The sequence below is a fragment of the Puccinia triticina genome, chromosome 15A (assembly GCF_026914185.1).
Source record: "Puccinia triticina chromosome 15A, complete sequence".
NCBI lineage: Eukaryota > Fungi > Basidiomycota > Pucciniomycetes > Pucciniales > Pucciniaceae > Puccinia > Puccinia triticina.
The window spans coordinates 3,060,047-3,080,826 of record NC_070572.1 but is presented as its reverse complement, the minus strand read 5'-3'; the positions used below and the strand labels follow the sequence as shown (position 1 = coordinate 3,080,826).

The window sequence follows — 20,780 nt, the reverse complement described above, 5'->3', positions numbered from 1 at the left end:
GTGAGTAACTTTTGGGGGCACAAGAATTCGCGGGACTCTTGGACTGAGAACAGGCTTTGCAGGATCTTTGACAAGTTTGACTTGGGATCGAGGAGGATTTCCATGAAGAAATCACATGAGGCATACTCACCAGGGATGAACAAATGTGGATGGAGTTTACAAGCCTCTTCAAATAGCTTGTGAGTTCCGCGGGTGAGGCACGACTTGAGATTTTTATTTTTGATGAGCTCGTTAGTTGTCCTGGAGGTGAAATGCGAGACCAGAGTGTGGAAAATGTCGGTTTTTTTGCCGCCGGGGGTTTGGAGCCAGAGTGGGCTGTAAACCGCGTAGAGAGATTCCAAAGCTGCCGCCAGCCAACCAACAATGCATCAGCTAATTACGGTGCTTTTACTGTATCTCTAAAAATGAAAACTAAGATATCATAGACATGTGGATTTTTTTTTGATATTCTTGTTCCCCACAAACCCTAGAATCAAATCCGCTTTTTTGGCCCACCTCCACTGGGGGATCTGTCCTGAAATCCGTGAAACAATTTCAATTACAGTAATAGACTGTAATTGAAATTGTTTCACGGATTTCAGGACAGATCCCCCAGTGGAGGTGGGCCAAAAAAGCGGATTTGATTCTAGGGTTTGTGGGGAACAAGAATATCAAAAAAAAATCCACATGTCTATGACATCTTAGTTTTCATTTTTAGAGATACAGTAAAAGCACCGTAATTAGCTGATGCATCGTTGCGCCAACCAGCACCGGTTCTTCAAGTGGTCCTCCTTCTCAGCGGCGTATGACACAAAGGTTGTGTGCACCGCTCGGTTGATGTTCTGGGAATTTGGCGGCCTGCCAGACTTTGCGCGCTTGTTGGGATGATTGAGGAGGGCTTGAGTGGTGTCAGGTGGTCAACCATCGTTGAACGCAGCCCGCTGCCGTTTGGTTGGTTTGATCCACCCGATCGATTGGGCGACGTCTTGCTGACCCTTGGCCTTGATCCCGTAACGGATGGGAATGCCCGCATCACAAGTAGATGGTCCTTTTCCAATGCCTTAACAAAGGCATAGAGCTCGGAAAACCCCGCGATTATTGTCTTCTTACCCGCACTACAGTGTAAAGGTACATACATACACATTAGTGATTAATTGCAATCCAAATGTGAAAGATTGTAAAAGACAAAAAAAAAAAAAAAACCTGAACATGTAGTAAAGTCGGTGCATGCTCTCCTGAGCATTGGTTGAGCTTGGAAGACCATCATCACCATTGGGTGAGTCCTCCAGCATCTTGCGGCGGCTTGGAAATAAGATGGACTCCACGTCGGCCATTGTCCACCAGTCCAGCCACGCCTTGGTCTTGGGAAATCTGTGACGCATCTCATCTATTTTTTCGTCGTGAGTAGGCCCGTCCTTGTTGCACGGCTGCAACAGCGCGAGGAACTTGGATTCAAATAGCGCCTGGAGAGGATGTACATGTGAGTCACGGTTGGCGGGGGTGTTGGCGGGGAGTTGGAATGAGATTAAAGTAGGAAAACACATAAAATAAAATAAGATCTCACCTGCTCGTCAGCCATGATGACAGCACGGTTTTGCTTGACTCGGGTGATTGATTGACGGAAGTGTTCCCGACATCCTTTCAGTTTGCACAGGGCTTCATCAGGGTTGGATTCGCCAAAGACTTCCATGTACGCTGCCACAAATCCTCTTTGCCGAGCCTTTGAGAAATCCACAATACTCCTTGCCATGTTTTCGCGCTCGTGTTGCAAGAGAGATGGAATGAGAAATTGACGGAAAAGTACTGTGAAGTGAACTGTGTAGTAGGATTTGCTTAGACCACGGATCCAGCTAAGTTGTATGGGAATCCATCGGCCGATATCGTCGCAATACATTGAGGTAGTGAGCAGATATCCGGACGCAAAGAAACGGTAAGTAACATCCAAGATTAATCCGCCAGAGTACAAGTTATGGCCATCCTCGCCACGATCAAGAAGCCGCTGCGACATCCAATTAGTCTGGAGTGTTATGTGTTCGTGGCCTGGCTTGCAGGCGATTGATATGACCTCCATACCATTCCTGTGAGGTTCAGAGATTGTAAAATTAACAACGTGAAGTTTTGACAAATGGGCCGAATCCGAGATACTTACAGTTGCCACTGGAATAAGTCATGCATGAACTTGTCTCCCCCGTCCAAACCAAGATCCATCTGCTGCAGTATCTGGCGACGAAGGTGACGCAGCCGGTCTGAGTTGCCTAAGGATTCATGTATGTTAACCACACTGTCAATTTCCTGTCCAGGCCCGCTTGTGTTGCCAATCTGAGAGATGCATTGGGCAGTCAGCTTCCAAGGAGAAAGGGAGCCCGAGGAGAAGGAAAGTATGAGAACATACCTTGAGCTGTAGAGCACTTGCCTTCAGATTTTTCAGGACTGCTTTGGTTAGATCTTTTTTTGCGAGGGGGTCTGCTTTCTTGGAAGATGGCCATGGATGCGCGTGAACTCCTTGGTGTCGCATGAGCCCCCAGCTGGTCTTCTTATGAAAATCAAAGCGACATTGCGTATTCAAGCATTTCTGCTGGTAAATCTTACCAAGGCATTGACCGGCCAGACCTTTGCAGGTGGGATTACTGATCAAGATCACATAAAATTTAAAGGCGTCAACACCATGGTAATCAGTAAATGATACAAGGTAAATGGAAGAGAAGGGACTAACGTGCTGAGCAGCTCATCAATTTTACCTTTGCCAGTTGGTGGGGGGCCGGTATAATCACATCCTTCACGATCACAAACTAGAACTCCCTTGCAGTACACTCAAACTACTTTCCAGTGGTCGGACTTTGCACCGTTGCTACTCGTCTTTGTGTACCCAACATTTCCAAAGTTTTTGACGTCCGCACCGGGAGAGAGCACAAAAGTAGTCGATCCGTTTGGGTAAAGGGGATAACCCTGGCGGTCCAACTTGCATCCATGATTGATGAAGGTACTGAATTCCTTGTCCATGGCGACGGGATATTGCCAGTTTGGGAAGTCTTTGGGTTCTTCCGGATTGGAATCTTCAGGGCCGCCAGCTCAAGCTTTCTTGATGTTGGTGTTATTTGCAGTGGATGTTGGGATACTACCAGTAGAAGATAATGTGGCGGTGGATATCGTATTTCTGGGAGGATTGAGTGGAGGGGGTGGAGGCGTGGGAAGTGGGATACTTGCTGTGAATCGTCTTTTGCGGGGCATAGGAGCGGTGAATCTATGTACTACAAAGACAAGATTTTCAAGCTTATTGCTTATCCGGATTAGGTTGCTGCTTTATCGCAGGGTATGTAATAAGAACTCTATTAAGGTTTTGATTTGGGTGGGAAATCACCCAATAGCAGCAAAAAAAAGTGATCGGACTGATTCCGACCAAGGTGATGATGGGTGAGTGTCTGTGTATCAAATTTAGCCCTACCTAGGTCAGCGGAGGCTTTGTGGAAGCTTCCCAGAGGTGCAATTAAGCTTGGGGGAGGATGTTTTGAGGGTGATGAAGGGGCATTGTAAGTTAAGTGAATGTAATTTTATTTGTTTGTAGACATATGTACAGTTTTACAAGCATTGTTACAAGCATTGTTACACGTGGCACTGTAAAAGTACAGTTTACATGTAGCCAGATTGTAATTTACAAAAGTTGATTTACATGTTGTAACTTTACATTGTGTAGTATGTACCCAACAAATTGCAAAATTAATTTAATTGGGCCTCATATGCAAATTTACAATGTGCGCACTTTGCAATGGGTGGGCATTGTAAAACACCAATTGTAAAAATCATCCACCCCATACTGAATAGCATCTCGTTGCCAATTCTTGTCGAAAATTGTCAGGGGAATTGGACCTCTAAATTCTTGAATATTCTTATCAAAGTATGGTGTAAAACCAACATCAAAATGCTTTGGGAGAGAACCTTTCACGAAAACAATGGTTGTCTTCTCAATAGCACGCCTAGCCACTTTCACCGCGGGATTAACTGCATCACTAGAAGCCGATCTGAGGATATCTGGTTTGTCAGGTGCATCTAAAGAGGATCCGTCTTTCATTTTGCTGTAGACCTGTAAATAGAAGTCGACCGAATTCTTGTCCCCTTTCTCAAAGGCCTCCATAGCCTTGTCCCAAATCAACTGCTTTTCGGACTTCGCCGCAACTACTTCTATTGGTGCAACGTCCAATGCAATATCAGATGGGAGGTTGACCTCTGTACGTCTGGATACCGTGATGGTACCATCCGGCTCGACTATGTCTGGTACATTTGCTAACACGTCCTTATAGTATACTTCAATACCGTATCCTTGGACGGGTTTGGTATTTCTGTCAAAATTGACAAATTACAAACAAATAATCAATACACTATTGAGCAAATTTTGATGTGATTATGAACTGGAATGTTGCTTCCCAGCAACTTAGGGAGCCAATGAAAATGAGTGTTACTTCTCAGCAACCTTGAGAGCAAACAAACCTTTAAAACTATCCTCGCTATCTATGTCATGAGATGCTTCTTTATCTCTTGCCACTGCCTTATCTTTCTCATTCAAAGTTGGTGTTTTATCTTCTAAAGAAGGGTTTAAAATCCCATCAGCTAACCAACAACTTAGGTAGCCCAAACAAATCATTCTTGAGAAACTAACTACTTAAGCTCTCCTGAGATACTCTCTCTTCTCCTTTGTTACCTGCAACCTTGGGACCCATTGTAATTTGTGTGTCGGGCGTTCAATTTAATCTTTTGGTTGCTCGTTTTACCATCTCTTCGACCATGACCTTCTCCTTTGATTGCTGATGGTTACGTTTAATCAAAAGAACTCTGAAAAGAAAATCTGAAAAAATGTGTGTGGTCCGCGGAGCTATGATGGAGAGTGATGGAGATGGGCGCTGAAGCAGGGTAAGAGGAGCTTGGTGGCTAGGTTATGAGGATTTGTGACATGCGCATGGGCCTAGTCCTGAACCTAATTCCTCCTAACAAGTCCCTTAGCCCAGTCTGAGCTATCTCATTTGCATGTTTGGACCTGGGTGACCTACCCCTGCGGGTCCGGTCACCGTCTAAGATTCACAACAATGTTGGGTACAAAAAGAATGTTGTGTCAACAGTGGGTTGCTACGCTAAACTACGCTATTTGACCAAAATCTCTTAGGCCCTGTTTGGCAGCGTCATATTACGCAGCGTAATAATAGGAAAAATGCTATATTACATATGGTAAAACATGTACTTTTAGGATAATCTTTTGAAAGTAAACCCTCATAAGGCTCGGCAGTTTACTTCCAAAAGATCAGGCAAAAAAGTACTGTCTTACACAATGTAGGGGGACACAGCAAGATTATTTATTGCGTAATAATCACGCTGCCAAACAGGGCCTTAGCGTAGCAGCCATTTTTCCCTCCAGGATTCATTTAGTGTTAGATAAAGTTACAACCCACTACGCTAACAGTCAGCGTAGTTATAATAATTTCATTTCCAAAACAAATAGCGTTAGATTTAAATGAAAAGCGCTAAACTAGAAAGTAGTGTAACTTGTTATAAGCTAACAAAATTTTTGCACACATTTAGCGTAGCTAGTGACAACATACACTACGCTACACTAAACAGAAGCTTCATTACGCTGAACTAAATTGGTTAGCTTAATTTTTTTCACTCAAACCAGACACTAGCAGTACCCTGGCAAGCGCGGCCAGAGGGTACGCATGAAAATGTATGAATGTTTAAAGCCACTTTGGCTCACAACCAAACATGATAAATGGATTCTGAAAAGATGGGCACATGTAGGCTTCAAGGGAGAATAATGTACTGCTAATTTCTCCTCAAAATGTGGTAAATGTTGGCAAGAAAAGCCAAAAATGTCTTTTAAAAATGTATGAATCCCATGATTTTTGAATTGATTTTCATGCGTACCCTCTGGCCGCGCTTGCCAGGGTCCTACACTAGCACAAGCTTTGGGATGAAGAAAATAGGTGTTTTTTTACCCCTTCTTATTATGATGAATAAGATAAATTATTTCAAGTCCCCAGGCAGATGTCTGCCTGAGATATCTCATTTCATTATCATAGACATCACAACAAGACAGGAAAAAAAACATATAAGCAGACAAACCATTAAAAAGAAGAGAAACAAGGGTGGGTGAGTGATGAGTTGAAGCAATCAAGCAAGAGATGAGTGGAGTTTATTGAGGGAGAAGTTATGAATGAGTATTATAAATGATGTCTGGTGTGCTGAATGATGGTTGTGTACTCTCATATAGTATATCAGGAGTGAAAATTGATGCTGTCTGAGGTCTACTGTGGTCCACTGAGTTCAATTAGAACCTGGTCTCGGGCAAAAATACACAACATGTGTTTACATATGTAATCAAAGTACAACCACCACACTGAGAGTTAGCGTAACTTCACAGAGCACCAGACCAACAGTTAGTGTAGCTTTTTGGGATACTAACATTGCTAAAATGATAATTCCAAAGAATTTGAATAGTGTTAACTTTTTTTTTCAATTCTGGCTAACACTACACTAACAGCTATTTATTTTTCTTCAAGAAAATGCCTTAGTGTCAGTTGGAAAAAATGAAAGCTAACAGTAACTTCTCTTTAGCGTAGCTGAAAACAGCTAACACTACGCTACACTACAGCTATTGTTAGTGTAGCTGACCCACTGTTGGTTGTGTGAAAGAATATCACTGAGCTCATTTGATAGTTTGACCGTTCCAATTCCCTTGATTTTCAGTGATTCTGTCCCGGAACTGGCCTTCACGATTCCTTCTTCTTTCAGTGATATGGAGGTGAAAAGATTCAAGTCAGATGTCATGTGAGCAGGGGAACCAGAATTGAGAATGAATTTAGAGGAGAGGGAGGATGAAGAGGAGAGGAAGCTACTAACACTGTTCTCCAATTGAGTGTTTTTAGCTGCAGATTGAGCATTGTCGGTCTTTGGAGGAGGACAAAGTTTGGGATAGAGATATCAGCATTGTTCCTTGGAATGGGATGATTGGCACGCGGGTTGTGATACTCCTTGGCGCAATTCTTAGAAGGGTTGTTAAATAGCAACACTTGAGACAAAGACGATTTTGAGGAACATTGATTGATAGAGAGATTTTGAACATGGATACGGATGTGATCCAAAATTTCTTTGGGTTTTGTAAGACCATTTTGAGTGATTGTTGTCTTCATGCTGTCCATTTTGGTTGTTCTTGGAAATTTCTTCAGGATTTCATAGCCAACTATGTCCAAATCAATTTGGATGCCGACTTCGTGCATTTCATTTATAAGTTTCTTGATTTTAGTTATAAAAGTTTTGATATTGGTCTCTTCAAAGGTTAAGTAAGAGAACTGATTCCAAATGCGAGCTCAATTTGCGCTGTGTTTAGACGCAAAGTATTCAAGGATGGTGTTCCAAATCTTCAGAGTCTCTCCTTGGTTGTCCTTGTTCACAACATTGGATTGGATTTCCATGTCAAGTTTAGAAGTCATGATCGCTTGAATGAATAGCTCATTCTTGGTGGATATGAAGCCGGTATTGAGTGTAAATATCTCTTTGATATTGAGATTTTCAAATAAATTGATCATTTGTTCTTTCCAGCTCGAGAAATTCTCTTGAGTCAATGCAGGAATTGACTTGATGGCGGTTTCAATGGCCAATGCTTTGAGTTTCTTGGCGGAGATAATAGAGTCCTTCATCTTGGTTGTAGAGATAGCAGGTTTAGAATGGGGTGGCTGGTTATGATTAACGGTGGATTTCGTTTTTGATTCCTTGGTGTCAGACAACATATGATTCAAAGCGCAAGGATCGGCGATGTTCAACTGTTGATTGTGTGAAGATTTTATCTGAATTGCTAAGAAATCAAGAACCAGACTACAGAGACAGGATTAGACATGAGGGGAAGAGATAAGGATAATGAGAATGAGAGAGAGAGAATAATTACCACCACAATAAAGAGAGAGAATCAGACAACCAGATAACAAGAAGATGTATAAGAGGAACAAGGACAACAAGGACACTAAAGGGAAAGATAAAGAGAGGGGATTAGCCAAGGGAGGAAGGACCAAGGAAGCCTTGTTTGTTTCTCACCAAATTGGAGAATGAGCCGATCTGTGTCAAGCGGAGTGACAAAGAGAAGTTCTTGATTGATGTCAAGACAGTTGAGGGAGTAAAGGTCTACAAAGTCAATGAGAGATGGCCGGATCAGTTTGAGGAATAAAGTGATGAAGGGCTAGCAAAGGAGACAAGGAAGAGCCGGCGAGGGAGGAATGGACGATGGACAAGTTCAGATTTACAGGGAGAGATTCTACAGCTCCTTTTGCAGGGCTGTCACGGCAAATGAAACTCAACATATAGCAATATATTAGCGTTCCTTATTGCTACGCTAATTTGATAAATAATTAGCAGTAATTATTGAATAATTGGCAGTAATTATTGAATAATTGGCAGTAATTATTGAATAATTGGCAGTAATTATTGAATAATTGGTGGTAATTATCTAATCTGGGAAAAAACTAGACCTCCAGCTCCAGAATCTATATATAAGCTATTGATGCCCTAATGTTTGGGCTAAGTTAAAGATTTAGCAGGATGTGCATTAGCCCCATTATTGATGCGCTAATTACTGTGCTAATGTGCGCTAATCTGAATGATTAGCGTTCATCCCGCTAAACTGGCATGTTGCAATGTTTTAGCGGGTGTAGCAGCTTTGGCCCTAAAATACAGCTATTTTTAGTGTCAGTGCCTTCAAAACGCTAAACTACACGGAGGAGGGAAATGGTGTAGCAAGGGTGTCACTAGGCTACGCACTATATGTAGCGCTGGACCGCTACCGCTATTGCTAACTGCCCAGATTATTAGGGGCAAGCGCTACACTACTTTTTTAGTGGCCCTAATTACATTTAGCGTAATGTTTGCATTGTTTTCATTTGCCAGATATCAATAATTTGGTAGTTTCTTGGTGTTTCTGCTACTTGCTGTGCTTTTCCCAGATTGATCTGAGGGGGGAAAAAGACAAGATTTCAGCGGCCTGCAGCAGAAAACCGCTGTGCTGACCGCTGAACCAGCAGAAAACCGCTGCACTGCACGCTGAAAAGCGGCCAACGTTGCTGACAAGAGCGCTGAGCACTGAAAAGTGGTGAGGATTGCTGAAAAGTGGTCAATTTTTTCACTGCTGCACATCTTGTGGTTGCTCCAACGTAAAATTTGGACTCCACAGCACACAAAACGGCGGTTTTTCTTGCGCTATCATTGCTATTCTAAGCAAAAGGAGGCTTAGTGGGCCCAAGCGCCGCAGCGCTCTGCGCTAGAAACTCTTTCTGCAGCAACAAGTGAAGAAAAGCGCCTCCAGACGCTGCCGCGCTTTTGCTGTGCTATTTTGCAGCAAAAGCAGGAAAAAAAATGCTTTGCTAACTGAGGATCAAAATCTGCACAGCAGTTTTTTCGCTGTGCTGACACTGAAAATAGCGCCTGGCCGCTGAAGCTATTGCTTTTTGGCACCATGAAAAGCGGATGGCCACTGCACTTTACTATTTTGGCACTTTTGTCAGCAAAGCGCAGCTGTTGGGGTGTTGTAGCTGCCAGCACATAGCAGGTACATGTAACAGGTTTGTTTAGCCCAGCTCTAGCTGTAATAACAAACCAGAGTTGTTACAGATACCCATTCCACACTAGAACTGTCTGAAGAATTGGATGCAAACTTTCTGGTAGTAACAGCGGTGGCAGATACATTATCAATTTGGATAACTCTGCCCGTAACGTAAACTTTACAATTATGTTACCGCCCAGTTACCAATAACTGGTGGCTGAGTTACGTTATCCAATTTGCAAAATTGGATAACGCAGTTTAAGTTACGATATTGGATATTGTAATGGTTGAGTTGCTCCGTTATCCGGAGTCAAACAAGTGTGAATTAGACCACACTACAGGCATGTAGCTGTTGCTGCGGGATGGAGCGTCACCCTGTCGTTGCAAGCCCGCGTGACTGCGCAAGTAGGCGCAGTCACTGCGGCCGCAACCCCAAATGCAATGTCAGGTGACGCTGCGGGCCGCAACGACACCTAGTTGCCCGTAGTGCCAGCTGGTAAGGGGTTGGTTAGGTGCCTGCCAGCTTCTGTGTATGTTGCGCGTTCAACTCCCACCCTGGGAGGGGGTAGCCAGTCCCCTATGTAGCTGAGGGTGCCCCAACACTTGTATTAAAAGGGGTTTTTTGACGTCACAGATATGGTAACGCCCCAAAATTACGTTAACCGCGCCTGATTCATGGCAAAGTTATGTTAACATGGCTGCAAAAACAGTACCCCATCTGTGGGTTACGTGACATTATGATACAGTAAAAATAATGTACGTTATCCCGGAGGGCAGACATGGATAACTAAAAATAGTTACGGTATCCAAAATTGCCCCTGTGATGTATCTGCCCACCACTGGTAGTAATATAGATTTCAATGTCACAAAATTGTGGCTGGGTAGGAGGTGGGAAAGAGTTACAGCCACTGAAGTTTCATGTTCCCTTGCTATAATTAGTAAACATGGTTACTGGGGTTGAAACAGGTGCATAAGAAGCATTTCAAGTCAAAAGTTGATTTAAAATATAACTAAACAACTTACAGTTTAAGAATCCCCAACGCTATGGCCGTGTAACCAATTATGACAATGGCAGCCAATTTACACCAGTCACCTCTGGTTAGCCTAACTGCCGGTCTTTGCCAAAGTGGTTGGATTTGGGTTAGCACATCTGAGCCCGGAGCAACTGACGCTGGAGGTCTGGATGCTTTTGCGTGAGGATCAATTTTTCGGCAAACTGGACAGCTAGACTGTTTTAGGAACCATTCATTAATGCATTTGGTACAAAATGAATGCCTGCATACTTGAAGTGTTGTAATTATTGTCTCTTGTTCTTCGGCCTCTGGGTTTTTGGCCTCTAGTATTTGGGCATCTGACATTTTGGCGTCGGCGCCTGGTTCTTCGACCTCCGGTTTTTTGGCCTCTAATTCTAGGTTGTTTGTCTCTGGTTCCTTGGCCTCTTCTAGTTTTTTGGCCTTTAGTTCTGCTTTGTGGGCCTCTATTATCTCAAGGAGTGGTTCGAGGCAAATCCCACATTCGTCATCAGGGCGGATGGTAATGTGTTTCACTTCACCAGTAGTGCTTGCGGAAACAGTGGGTGCGTGGATGGAAGTTTGTGAAGATGCCCTGCTCAAAGATACCTCGGGCTGCTGCCCTCCTCAATTCAATAAAAAATAAAATTCAGCTCGCAAGAATCAGGAAGTTTAAGGCTCAATCTTGCCAACAAAAAGCACTCACATTATCGAGGAATTCTTGAGGTATATCCACGATGATGTGACCTCGGTAGTTGTCAGCTGTGTCGGAGTGGCTAGAGAGCTGTATAGCGGGTCCAATGTCTGAGTTATGTGTAAATCCTCCTGCATGCTCCATCTGTAAGCTGTACCCAGCAAGCTAGAAATTCAATAATGAGTGGTATAATTCAAAGATTATAATCCCAATATTTCTTGATGGAATGAAGAGCGCTTAACTAATAGCCATAATAACCACGCAGCCATCGCAATAATTCAAGGGATTTTTATTCTTCAAATGCGTGATAAGTTCTGTCAGGGTTTCAGATTGTGTGAGTAGTGTTAAGATGATGTATTCTTTGATAGATTTTGCAGAGGGATTGCACCTGTTGGTAGGATTTTATGGTTGTCGCACCCGACAAGAAGTTTCCACCAGCACACACTATTCACCTTGTGGGAAACTATTTCAAGAATAAGAAGGATGAAAGTCAGATTAATTGATCACGAAACTTGAAAGAAAGTATGATTGGCCGTACCTGCAACCAGGGGGGTGGTCGAGTCAAACAGATAGCGAAAGAGATGAATCGCGCGATGGACAGGAAACCTATAACAAAAAAGAAAGGAAATTGGCAACCAATCAGCACTCCCGAACTTGAAGCTTGTAAAGAAAGTTTAGAGGACTGACGCGGCTGATCGTGAGTTTCGATGGCGAGGAAATCTCGACCGGTCGGGCTAGGTTCATATGATGGAAGCTGGATGTATGGTCCATCAGGGTCCATCAGATCCTGATACGCGCCTACATACACGTTGCTGGGTGTTCCAGAACTAAATATGTATCGGAAGAAAACTGTGGGAGGGTGTTCCGACTCGAACTTTGAAACAATCTTGGAGTATCAGATTCGCTTGTTTCAGGCTTGGATAGTTTCACAAGCCCTGTCAGCAGTCCTGTCACAGCAGTCTTGTTTCAGGCTTGGATAGTTTCACAAGCCCTGTCAGCAGTCCTGTCACAGCAGGTCACAGCCCCCGCCCAGATGAGCCCAGGCCAATTCCAAGTCAGCCAGCCATCAATGTCACACTTATCCGGAACTCAGCCGGACTAATCCACACCACAACCACATGACACAACCATCCACAACTCATCCAAGCGGTTAAGAACGTTCTCATCAGTCTTGAAAAAAGATAACCCTGCAACAACATCAGCATCAGCCTCTTCTTCATCTTCTCCATCATCGCAGTATGAGCTCATAGAAAGCTGCCCAGCCACTCAAAATGGCTGTAAAAAAATTCAACGAAATGTCTTCTGTTAGTCAACGGTTTCCTTATATTTAAGGTGTTCAAAGTTGGAATCATAAAATTTTCATTACATAAAATCATAAAATCATAAAACTTTCAAATGATCATTTCATATGTACCATCTTAGAAATGTTGCTCTAATTTGAGTGTTTGGGTGTACATATTTTTTTCACCTCAGAATTTTATGATTTATGGTGTTATGATTTTATGCAAGTCAACTTTGAACACCCTAATTCTTGTGTCAATTGAAACAGAAATTATTATTTACCTCTTCAAAAAAAAAATCTATATACGGACTTACTTTGCGCACTGCCAAAAACTCTTTGCACACTGTGAGGGTCGTTGTCTCGACGTCCCGCCCCCAGTGCGCGCTTCTGCCACGGCTCTTCGCGCACTGCTCAAGAAGACCTATCTTTTCTGTTAGTTTTTTTCTATAAATTGTTGAAGGGGGTAATTATTACCTCCCCAAAATTTTCTTGAGGTACTGGGGACTCTCCTTCCAACAGATCCATTTTTACCTAGGCGCCTCAGGGAGGGCGTATGTCGGTGGGGAAGGCCTAGCGGACTGCGGCTAAGGCACACCGCAGTAGTTCCCGCAGATGCCGCACTGGTCTTGTTAGACTTGTTAGCCTGCGGGCACAGCTAGCCCTTACAGGGGATGCTATCACTTGGTTGACACCCGCGTGTTCAGCTCACATTTAGGGAGCCCCAGAAACCAGGGAGTGGTTTCCCAAGGCTCCTGTGTGTGGGTCAGGGGAGGTTTTTGTTCCCGACTCACTGTGTTGATCTCTCTTTAGGTTGCTCCAGCATTAAGTTATCCAGGAGGGAAGACTTGTCTGCGTGGAGCTCCCGAGGGAGGAGAGGACAGTGGAGCGGGACCTCCCGGAGCAGAAAGACACCGGAGGTGTGAGGGCAAGGGTGCTAGACCCAATTTTCCGGCTAGTGGCCGGAGCCAGGCGCCCTTGGTTGGCTGCATTTAACACTGAAAGTGGGGCTGAATGTCAATCAAGGTTGATTTCACTTTTTCCAACAATCTTGGAGCTTGTGCATGATGGTTTTAGTATCTGCTATGTCTTCTGCCGAGTAATCCCAAAGGTATAGCTTGTAGCAGTCTGAGTTCCACCTGCCAAGCCAGCACAGCTCTTCTTTAACAACTCCAGTGATGTGTCAAAGGGAGGCGCCTCTGACTCTGAAGGAGTGTCCTGAGATCCCTGGGCATCCGTTGGTGTTCCAGAATTGCGTGAGGGCGTGGCAGGCAGCGGGTTTGGTGATGTGTATGCGTTCACCGGCTTCCCAGTATCCAAAGAGAGAGGTATCTCTGCCTTTAGTGTCTTTTATCCTTCTTTCCAGAGCGAGGATAGGACATAGCATAAGTTTCATTCTGATGAGGTTCAACTTCTGAATTTCGCCTGGTTCAGCCGTCTTGGCTCCCCAAATTCGCACGATTTCCCTTCTCCCAAGTCCGGTTGAGCTGATGGATACGTTGCTGACCATGACCGACACCAATTTCCTCAGTGGGCCGGATTTGTCATTGTATGTGAGCTCCCCGAGCCGCGCTAGACCCCAGAAGGCAACAATAGCTAGGTCAATTGGAGCTCATTGCCATTGATCCAAGCCGTGGTCAGCATCACAAGGTGTCTAATCATGACGGCCTTCTTCTTTGGCTTGCTAGCAGACTCTGCGTTGATATAAGCTGAAGACTTTAAGAAGACGGTGACTTTGTTCTTGGTGTTTTGGGGGTACAGGGCGTCGTGCATTGTGTGCCACATTTGAATTCCTGCCAGATATTTAGCTAGGTTTACCAAAGAGACCTTGTGGCTAGCCGGTGGCTCGAAAGTTCTCCCTGCCCAATAGCAGAAATCAAACATGTCTTTATCCGAGAGGGGGAGGTAGAAGGGGGTTCTTCCAGTGGCGGCAGCAAACTTGATATATTTTTTGACAGCAGAATTATAGCAGGCTAAATTTTTCCAACGGTAGCCCAGCAGGTAGTGCTTGTGTTGGGCGGTGAGTTCTCTGGGGTTGGAGCCGTTGCCAGCTAAAGCTGTGCGGGTTGACAGCCATTCTAATGACGCCATGGTTATTGGTGGTCAGAGGGATAGGCCAGCTTTTGTTTTGCTCTAGGGCTTTGGTTTTTATGTTGCATCAGAGGAGAGAGGGGGAAAAAATGGTACGTGTGTCTGTATGGGTTGCACAACCTGAAACAACTAAACAATATCTAATCAGGCAATAAAAACTTGAAACTACCTTGGCTCTAGGTCCCAGGGGATCACTCTCGCGACTTGATATTGCTTGTTGTGTTTAGATCTGTCTCCTCTAGATAGGCCATCGGCGGCATTCTCCTTTGACATAACACGTTGGGACTCTATATCAATCTCCATATCTACTAGCATCTTCTGGATGATTTTCCACTCTTCGTTGACGGCGAGGTGTTTTGACTTACGTTGGCGGATTACTGTTTCAGTTGTGGTGTTATCAGTCCATACTATGAGGGTTTTCCCAGGTCGGATGCTTAGTTGTTGTAGCACAATGAGCCCTAGCCTTATCGCAACGGTTTCAAGCCAGGCAATGTCTCTTTTGGGTTCTGGGACAACATCCCATGCCTGTGTTAGCTGAAATTGGGCCCATCGCTTCCCAATGAGGACTCCTATTCCTAAACTTGTCAAAGCGTTGCCCACCCACCCAATTTCAACTGGGTCCGGGATTTGTATCATCCTAGTTTCCTTGTATCCAAGTAGGGTTGTTAGCCAATATTCTAAGTCCGTCTTAGCGTCTTTTGGGATGGTCCAGAGTTTTTTGCGGTGAATCCACCCATTCATCCATCTGTAGAGGCTATTTAGATAGCACTTCAACTGGGGGAGGATGTACAAGACGTGATTGAGTCAACCCGCTAGGTGTTCCACTTGTTTGTAGGAGAACTTGGTGTTTGGCATCAGGAACTCCTTGACTTGTTGTACCCTTTGACAAAAAGGTTATCGTCTACCCACCAGAATACGTGCTCTAGGTCAAATTCATTTTTCCATTAATTCCTTCCATGCGTCCGCTGGTCTACCAAATGAGCCACATCCAGCTACTCCGCCAAAGGCAATTCGTGTTTCAATCAGGATGCCTCCATTGAAATCTCTAACCATGAGGTATTTCCATTGGCTTTTGGCTGTGGGGATCTGGCGGTACGCTTTCTCCCAGTCAAAGATGGCAAGGAGTAAGGGCTGGGTTTGCTTCCTAAAGAAACAAGAGGTAGTCTCAAGGTCGTCCCATGTAGTGAGGTAGTCTACCTTATCGACAAAAGAACTCACGGATGGGGTTTCTGGGTTGTTCCTTGGGAATGACAGGTCATTGATTGGTCTGATTGATCCATCGCCGTTCACCGCGGCACCAAGCGGGTTTGTCCTGAAGAAATTGTATCTGGTCATGAGTTGTTTGTGGCTGAATGGGCCAAACATCCTGCCTGCGGCGATCTCTTTTGCAATGGTCTCTTCTATTTTTTCTCATGCCAGGAGGGCCCCTTGATGGTTTGGGGGAGTGTAGAATGGGACATCTGGTCTGAAGTTGTGCTCAGGAATTCCTTGGTGAAAACCTTCCTGGAAGCCCGTTATCACGTCCAAGTACTTCTCCAACAGGCCTGCACGCACAAGTGCTTTCTCCCATTCCGCTATGTTCATCTCGCAGGTCACCTTAGTGGGCCATTTGGGAGTTTGTTATCTCGAACTATGTCTCACGGGTGGCTCAGTGGGCTCAGGGGGGTTGGGGCACTCTTGAGTTTCCCATCTGTGATGCGGACAAATGGGTTTTTGTCAGAAACTCTGATTTTTTCTTAATTCATTGGGAGGGGCGTTGGCTTCCTACTACAAGGTATATTCATAGGATTGGCGTGGTGGTTTGTGAGAAGGAATGGCTGGGTTGAAACACGGGTTGAAAGGAGGGGGGGAATGGACGAAAAGATTAGAGGAGAAGAGAAAGGGGAACAACTCGGGCAACGTAGGGATACTAGTGTGATGTCTTAGCGGAGGAAGATTGGGGGGGGGGATAATTGGGGCAAACTCGATGGACACTCTTGGCATTAGGGATTTGCAACCTACTTTTAACGGTTTCTGTTCTGGATGCTGCCGCCGGTGTGATTTGGGTTGAAATTGTTACCCTTGTAACCACTTCCTCTCGTACCTCGGCTTTGATCCGGTTTGGCTGGGAGTGATGAGTGGCCTTGGGCTTGGGACAATGGTTCGACCGAGGGTTCTTTGTGGCTTGCTTTGGTTTTGGTTTGGGAGGATTGGGGGATGTGGTTGACTTGTTTGGTCTTCAATAGTTTGATCCCTTTAAAAGGGTCGCCTCCGACTTTGCCGTCTCCAATGGCGTAGGGGTTGTCCAGGAGTCCGATTTTGTTGAAGTCTCTGCAAGTGGAGATTGCTTCATTGGCGGTCTCTTGCTTGAATTTGGAGATGTCCGAGAAGGATTATTCTCCGTCTTCTTCAACCTGGAACGCAAATGCATTATTCCTGATCCAAATATCGTAGCGAAGGGTAACCATGAACCCTTGTGTTTGATGGAGCCAATCACAGTGCTCCTTGTGAGCCAGGATCCACTTGGCGAGGACTGGGTAGTTGTAGCGGTCCCTCATTTTCAGGTAGTTGAGAGTCCACTCCGAGAAGTTTTGGGAGAACTCATCTGGGACCGGGTTTCCATGTCAAGTTTAGAAGTCATGATCGCTTGAATGAATAGGGGGGGGGGAGAGAGAGAGAGAGAGAGAGATGGGGTGGTGGAGAGAGGGAAGACTTCGGAAGAAAGGAAGAATTGGAAGAAAAAATGGTGGGCTGCAGGCGAGGGGGCTGAAATGAAAAATGTTGTGTGTCGGAATTTCAGCCTTGCGGGCCCGCAAGCTTTGTTGCCTTAGCTGTAAAGCTGTGACCCAAACCCCAAGCCTCGGGTGTTTTCCCGGGTGGTACCACCCAGGTGTTGGTCTACGGGATGGGTCCCTGTAAACACCCAAACACCCGGGTGTTCTTGAAACAAAAGATTGGGGGAGGGGAGGGACGATTGCCGTCAATTTTTGAGCCTAGGGCTTTCATTTTGGCATTGAAATACTATCACGATGTACAATCACAGGCATTTTTTTTTGTTTGCAGGTATTGGGGTGGAAGCCAAGAGAGATTGAGAGAAAATAAATGAACTGTGAGAGGGAATAGGTGGAAAAAGACAATCAAAGAATAGGCCCATCAAAAGATTGGTACCAGCCTTTGACACAGCCTCTGCACCTCTAGGAAAAGCAAAAATGGCCTGGATGCCGCTGAAGTCGAGTGATGACGCGGAATATTTGGTCCCAATTTTTTGGAAGAGAAATCAGTCAATCCGTTCTTGCAGTTCCTCAGCTTCATGTGGAAGTAAGTTTCAAGTTCCGTTATCCGGTTCCAACAGGCGTGAACTGACCATGGAGCTATCTTATTACACAGCCCGTTGTCATGGGTCATGGAAGGTGCGGCAATAGTCTCAATTGTGCTCTCCAAAGGAGAAAACTGTCCACCAGATTGGCAGGATTTCGTTGGTATTATGGCTTTACTCCTCATTGTAAGTCATTTCATGTACCAGCATCAAAATATATGTAAAAGTCTTATCTGACCTTCTTGTCCAAAGAACTCCGGTATTGGGTACTACGAAGAGAGATCCGCTGTAAGACTCAAAAGTGGTAATGAAACCCTTTTGCTGAATGGTGAAGGGTATGATGGAGTTGCAAGCTCTGCCCTTCTGTTATCAGTCAACAAGACCCACCAAGCTCAGCTTGGAAAGTTTTATTAAGTGATAGGTCTGGTCTGTTCCAGATGAAATCTGTTTGACTGGCAACGTGTAAGTGTTTTAATTACTTTTTTATAAGGGTTGAATGGTTGTTATAAGGGTTGATTTATTGTTATAAGGGTTTTAGGATTTGAGTGTGGATGAGTGTTGGGTGACTTGTGAGTTCTGGGTGAGGAACTGGGGAGCAGACCACTGGGGGTGGAGAGAGCTCCTTTTATAGACAAAAAGGGAAGCCCCAAAGGGGCTTGTGGGTTAGGGTTTCAGCTAATCTAGACAACAGGGTGAGGGATTTTAGCTGGTGGGAGTAGATACAAATGATGTCATAACCCCTCAGGGGCGCATGGATGGTGTCAGAATATACCACAGAGCATTCTAACGCATGCATGAGGTGACAGTAGACTGCATGAGCTGTCATACAGGGGGAATTAGTGTATACACAAAGTCTGAGGCTGCAGAAACAGTGTAAATGATGTCATACTATGTATATAAAGGAGTGTATGTAGTTAATATGTAATGAGTGTAGCCTGATGGGGAGATTTATGTTTGTATCCTGTGATGTGTATATGTGTACTAATGTGAAACTTGGGTTGGGGCAGGTGACAGCTGGGTTACTGGGGCTGGCCGTGTGATAGGTGTTTGGTGGGGTCCACAGAGGTGTAACTTCTTATCCAGCGGGGTTGTAATGACCGTTCCAGTGGGTACTAGGGGTGAAATTGGCCGTAGAATCCATTTCTGGGGTCCATTTGATGGTATCTTGAGGCCTAGTATGAGTAATTATGTGGCAAAGAAAAAACTTTTTATTTTTCCACTTTTCCGTCTACCACACCGCTGGCAATGCAGTCAAAGCCCTCATGGATTCCCTAGCTCCAAAAGCGAAGGCACGGCGCAACAGGAGCTGGTCTGAGATTGACTCAGCTGACGAGTCCAAACCCAACTACGGTGCAAATTCTGCTGTTTAGAATTTTTGCCACGGTCTGAGTCGCTATCTTCATCGACTTCAATCACAGCTTTTGGAGTAGGATCTGGGGTTGCTGGCGGCTTGGGCGTTGTTTGAGCTGGGTTTCTCTTTCTCTTCATGGTGCTGCCGCTGCAGGGAGATGTTCTGAGGGTTTGAGTCACCGTTTGAGGAGCAGTCGGTGACACCAAAACAAAAAAGGAACACCCGGGTGTTTCGGTGTCTACCCGGGTGAACTCGGATACGGGCGTCGGGATGAGCCTCACCCCCCGTCCCGAACCCCGGGTTACACCTTTACTTAGCTGTAAGTTAGAGGCTTGGTTAAGCTCGGCCCTGGCGGGCCTGAGGCGGCCTGAAGCGGCCCCTCCCTGTGGACAGCCCTCCGGTCGGGGTCCCCCGGACCCTCCGTTCGTAGTTAAGCTAGGTCCGTACAATGCCCTTTCAATCCCCTTCGCCGAAAGGAAATTTTCAATTTGTTCTTTTCTTAGGTCTTGCTTCTTAACCCGGTCGGATCAGAGGAAACCCCATAAGAAAATTTGTTTGAAGAAAAAGATATAAGATTAGAGACGATGCGATCGCAAGGCGCTGGAGGACAAGTTAAGTGCCTATCCTCGCATGCCTTTTATTTACTGTCGGACACTATCCTGACGTTCTGTTCCCTATTTTCCTTGATTGATGGATGTGGAATGGTAGCCCGTCAACAAGACTGGATCGGCGGTTAGATTGACACACATCCCTACCGGAACAGCTGTCTCGATGCAAGACTCGCGCTCCCAGCACCAAGTTGAGCCGCTCTTCCTTTTCTCGTCTTTCCCCCCAAAAAACCCCTTTCCTTTATCCTCCCACTCTCTCCTCAAACATATTTTCTTTTATGCACATCTAGAATCGCGAACGGGCCTGCATGATCTTACGGGCCCGATTACTCGCCCTGAAACTGCGACAAAAAGTGATCGAGACTCGCGAATCGCGTCTTTCTCAAGTCAAGAACACCAACCGATTGTAAAAGATTAAGACATACAACTTCCATCAAGTATATAAGCCCCTTTTCCCATCAAAAAATGCGGAGAATAAGAGCGGAAGACTGATTGTTTGTTTGTTTGGGGGGGAATAGGGACGAGTGACAGATCGTCGGATCGGATTGACTTTACCCCGCCTGAAGGATATTATTGATGGTGGTGAAACATTAGATATCATTTGAGGCAGCTTAGAGAAAGATGAAGGGCCTGTGCCATAGGCTTCAATTTTGCAAAATTGCTACTTTTATTGTCCTCTACACAAGAATTGAAAGCAAGAGGAGGGTTCAACTGTTGAAATTCTTCACTTTTGCCCTGAAGACTACATTTTGGTGATGTTCAGTTTTGTTTTAGCAAGATAAATTTGGAAAGTTTCAATTGTCATGCCGTATGTTACAGGCCCAAAGAGTCAACCATCATCCAATTTATCTGCACTTCTGATCCATCTAGTCATCCAAAATAATTTCCCCATTCTTTTTTGGCAG

The 20,780-nt window shown here is 45.0% G+C and overlaps 1 protein-coding gene across 1 annotated transcript; it reads left to right on the top strand.

Moving 5' to 3' along the window:
- Positions 1-19,851: 19,851 nt before the first annotated feature.
- On the top strand, positions 19,852-20,285 carry PtA15_15A296 (uncharacterized protein; the record flags this gene model as incomplete). Its single annotated transcript, XM_053163487.1, has 3 exons — positions 19,852-19,878; positions 19,976-20,065; positions 20,166-20,285. 3 exons carry the CDS (start codon positions 19,852-19,854, stop codon positions 20,283-20,285), a joined length of 237 nt encoding a protein of 78 aa, XP_053027458.1.
- Between the last annotated feature and the right edge of the window lie 495 nt (positions 20,286-20,780).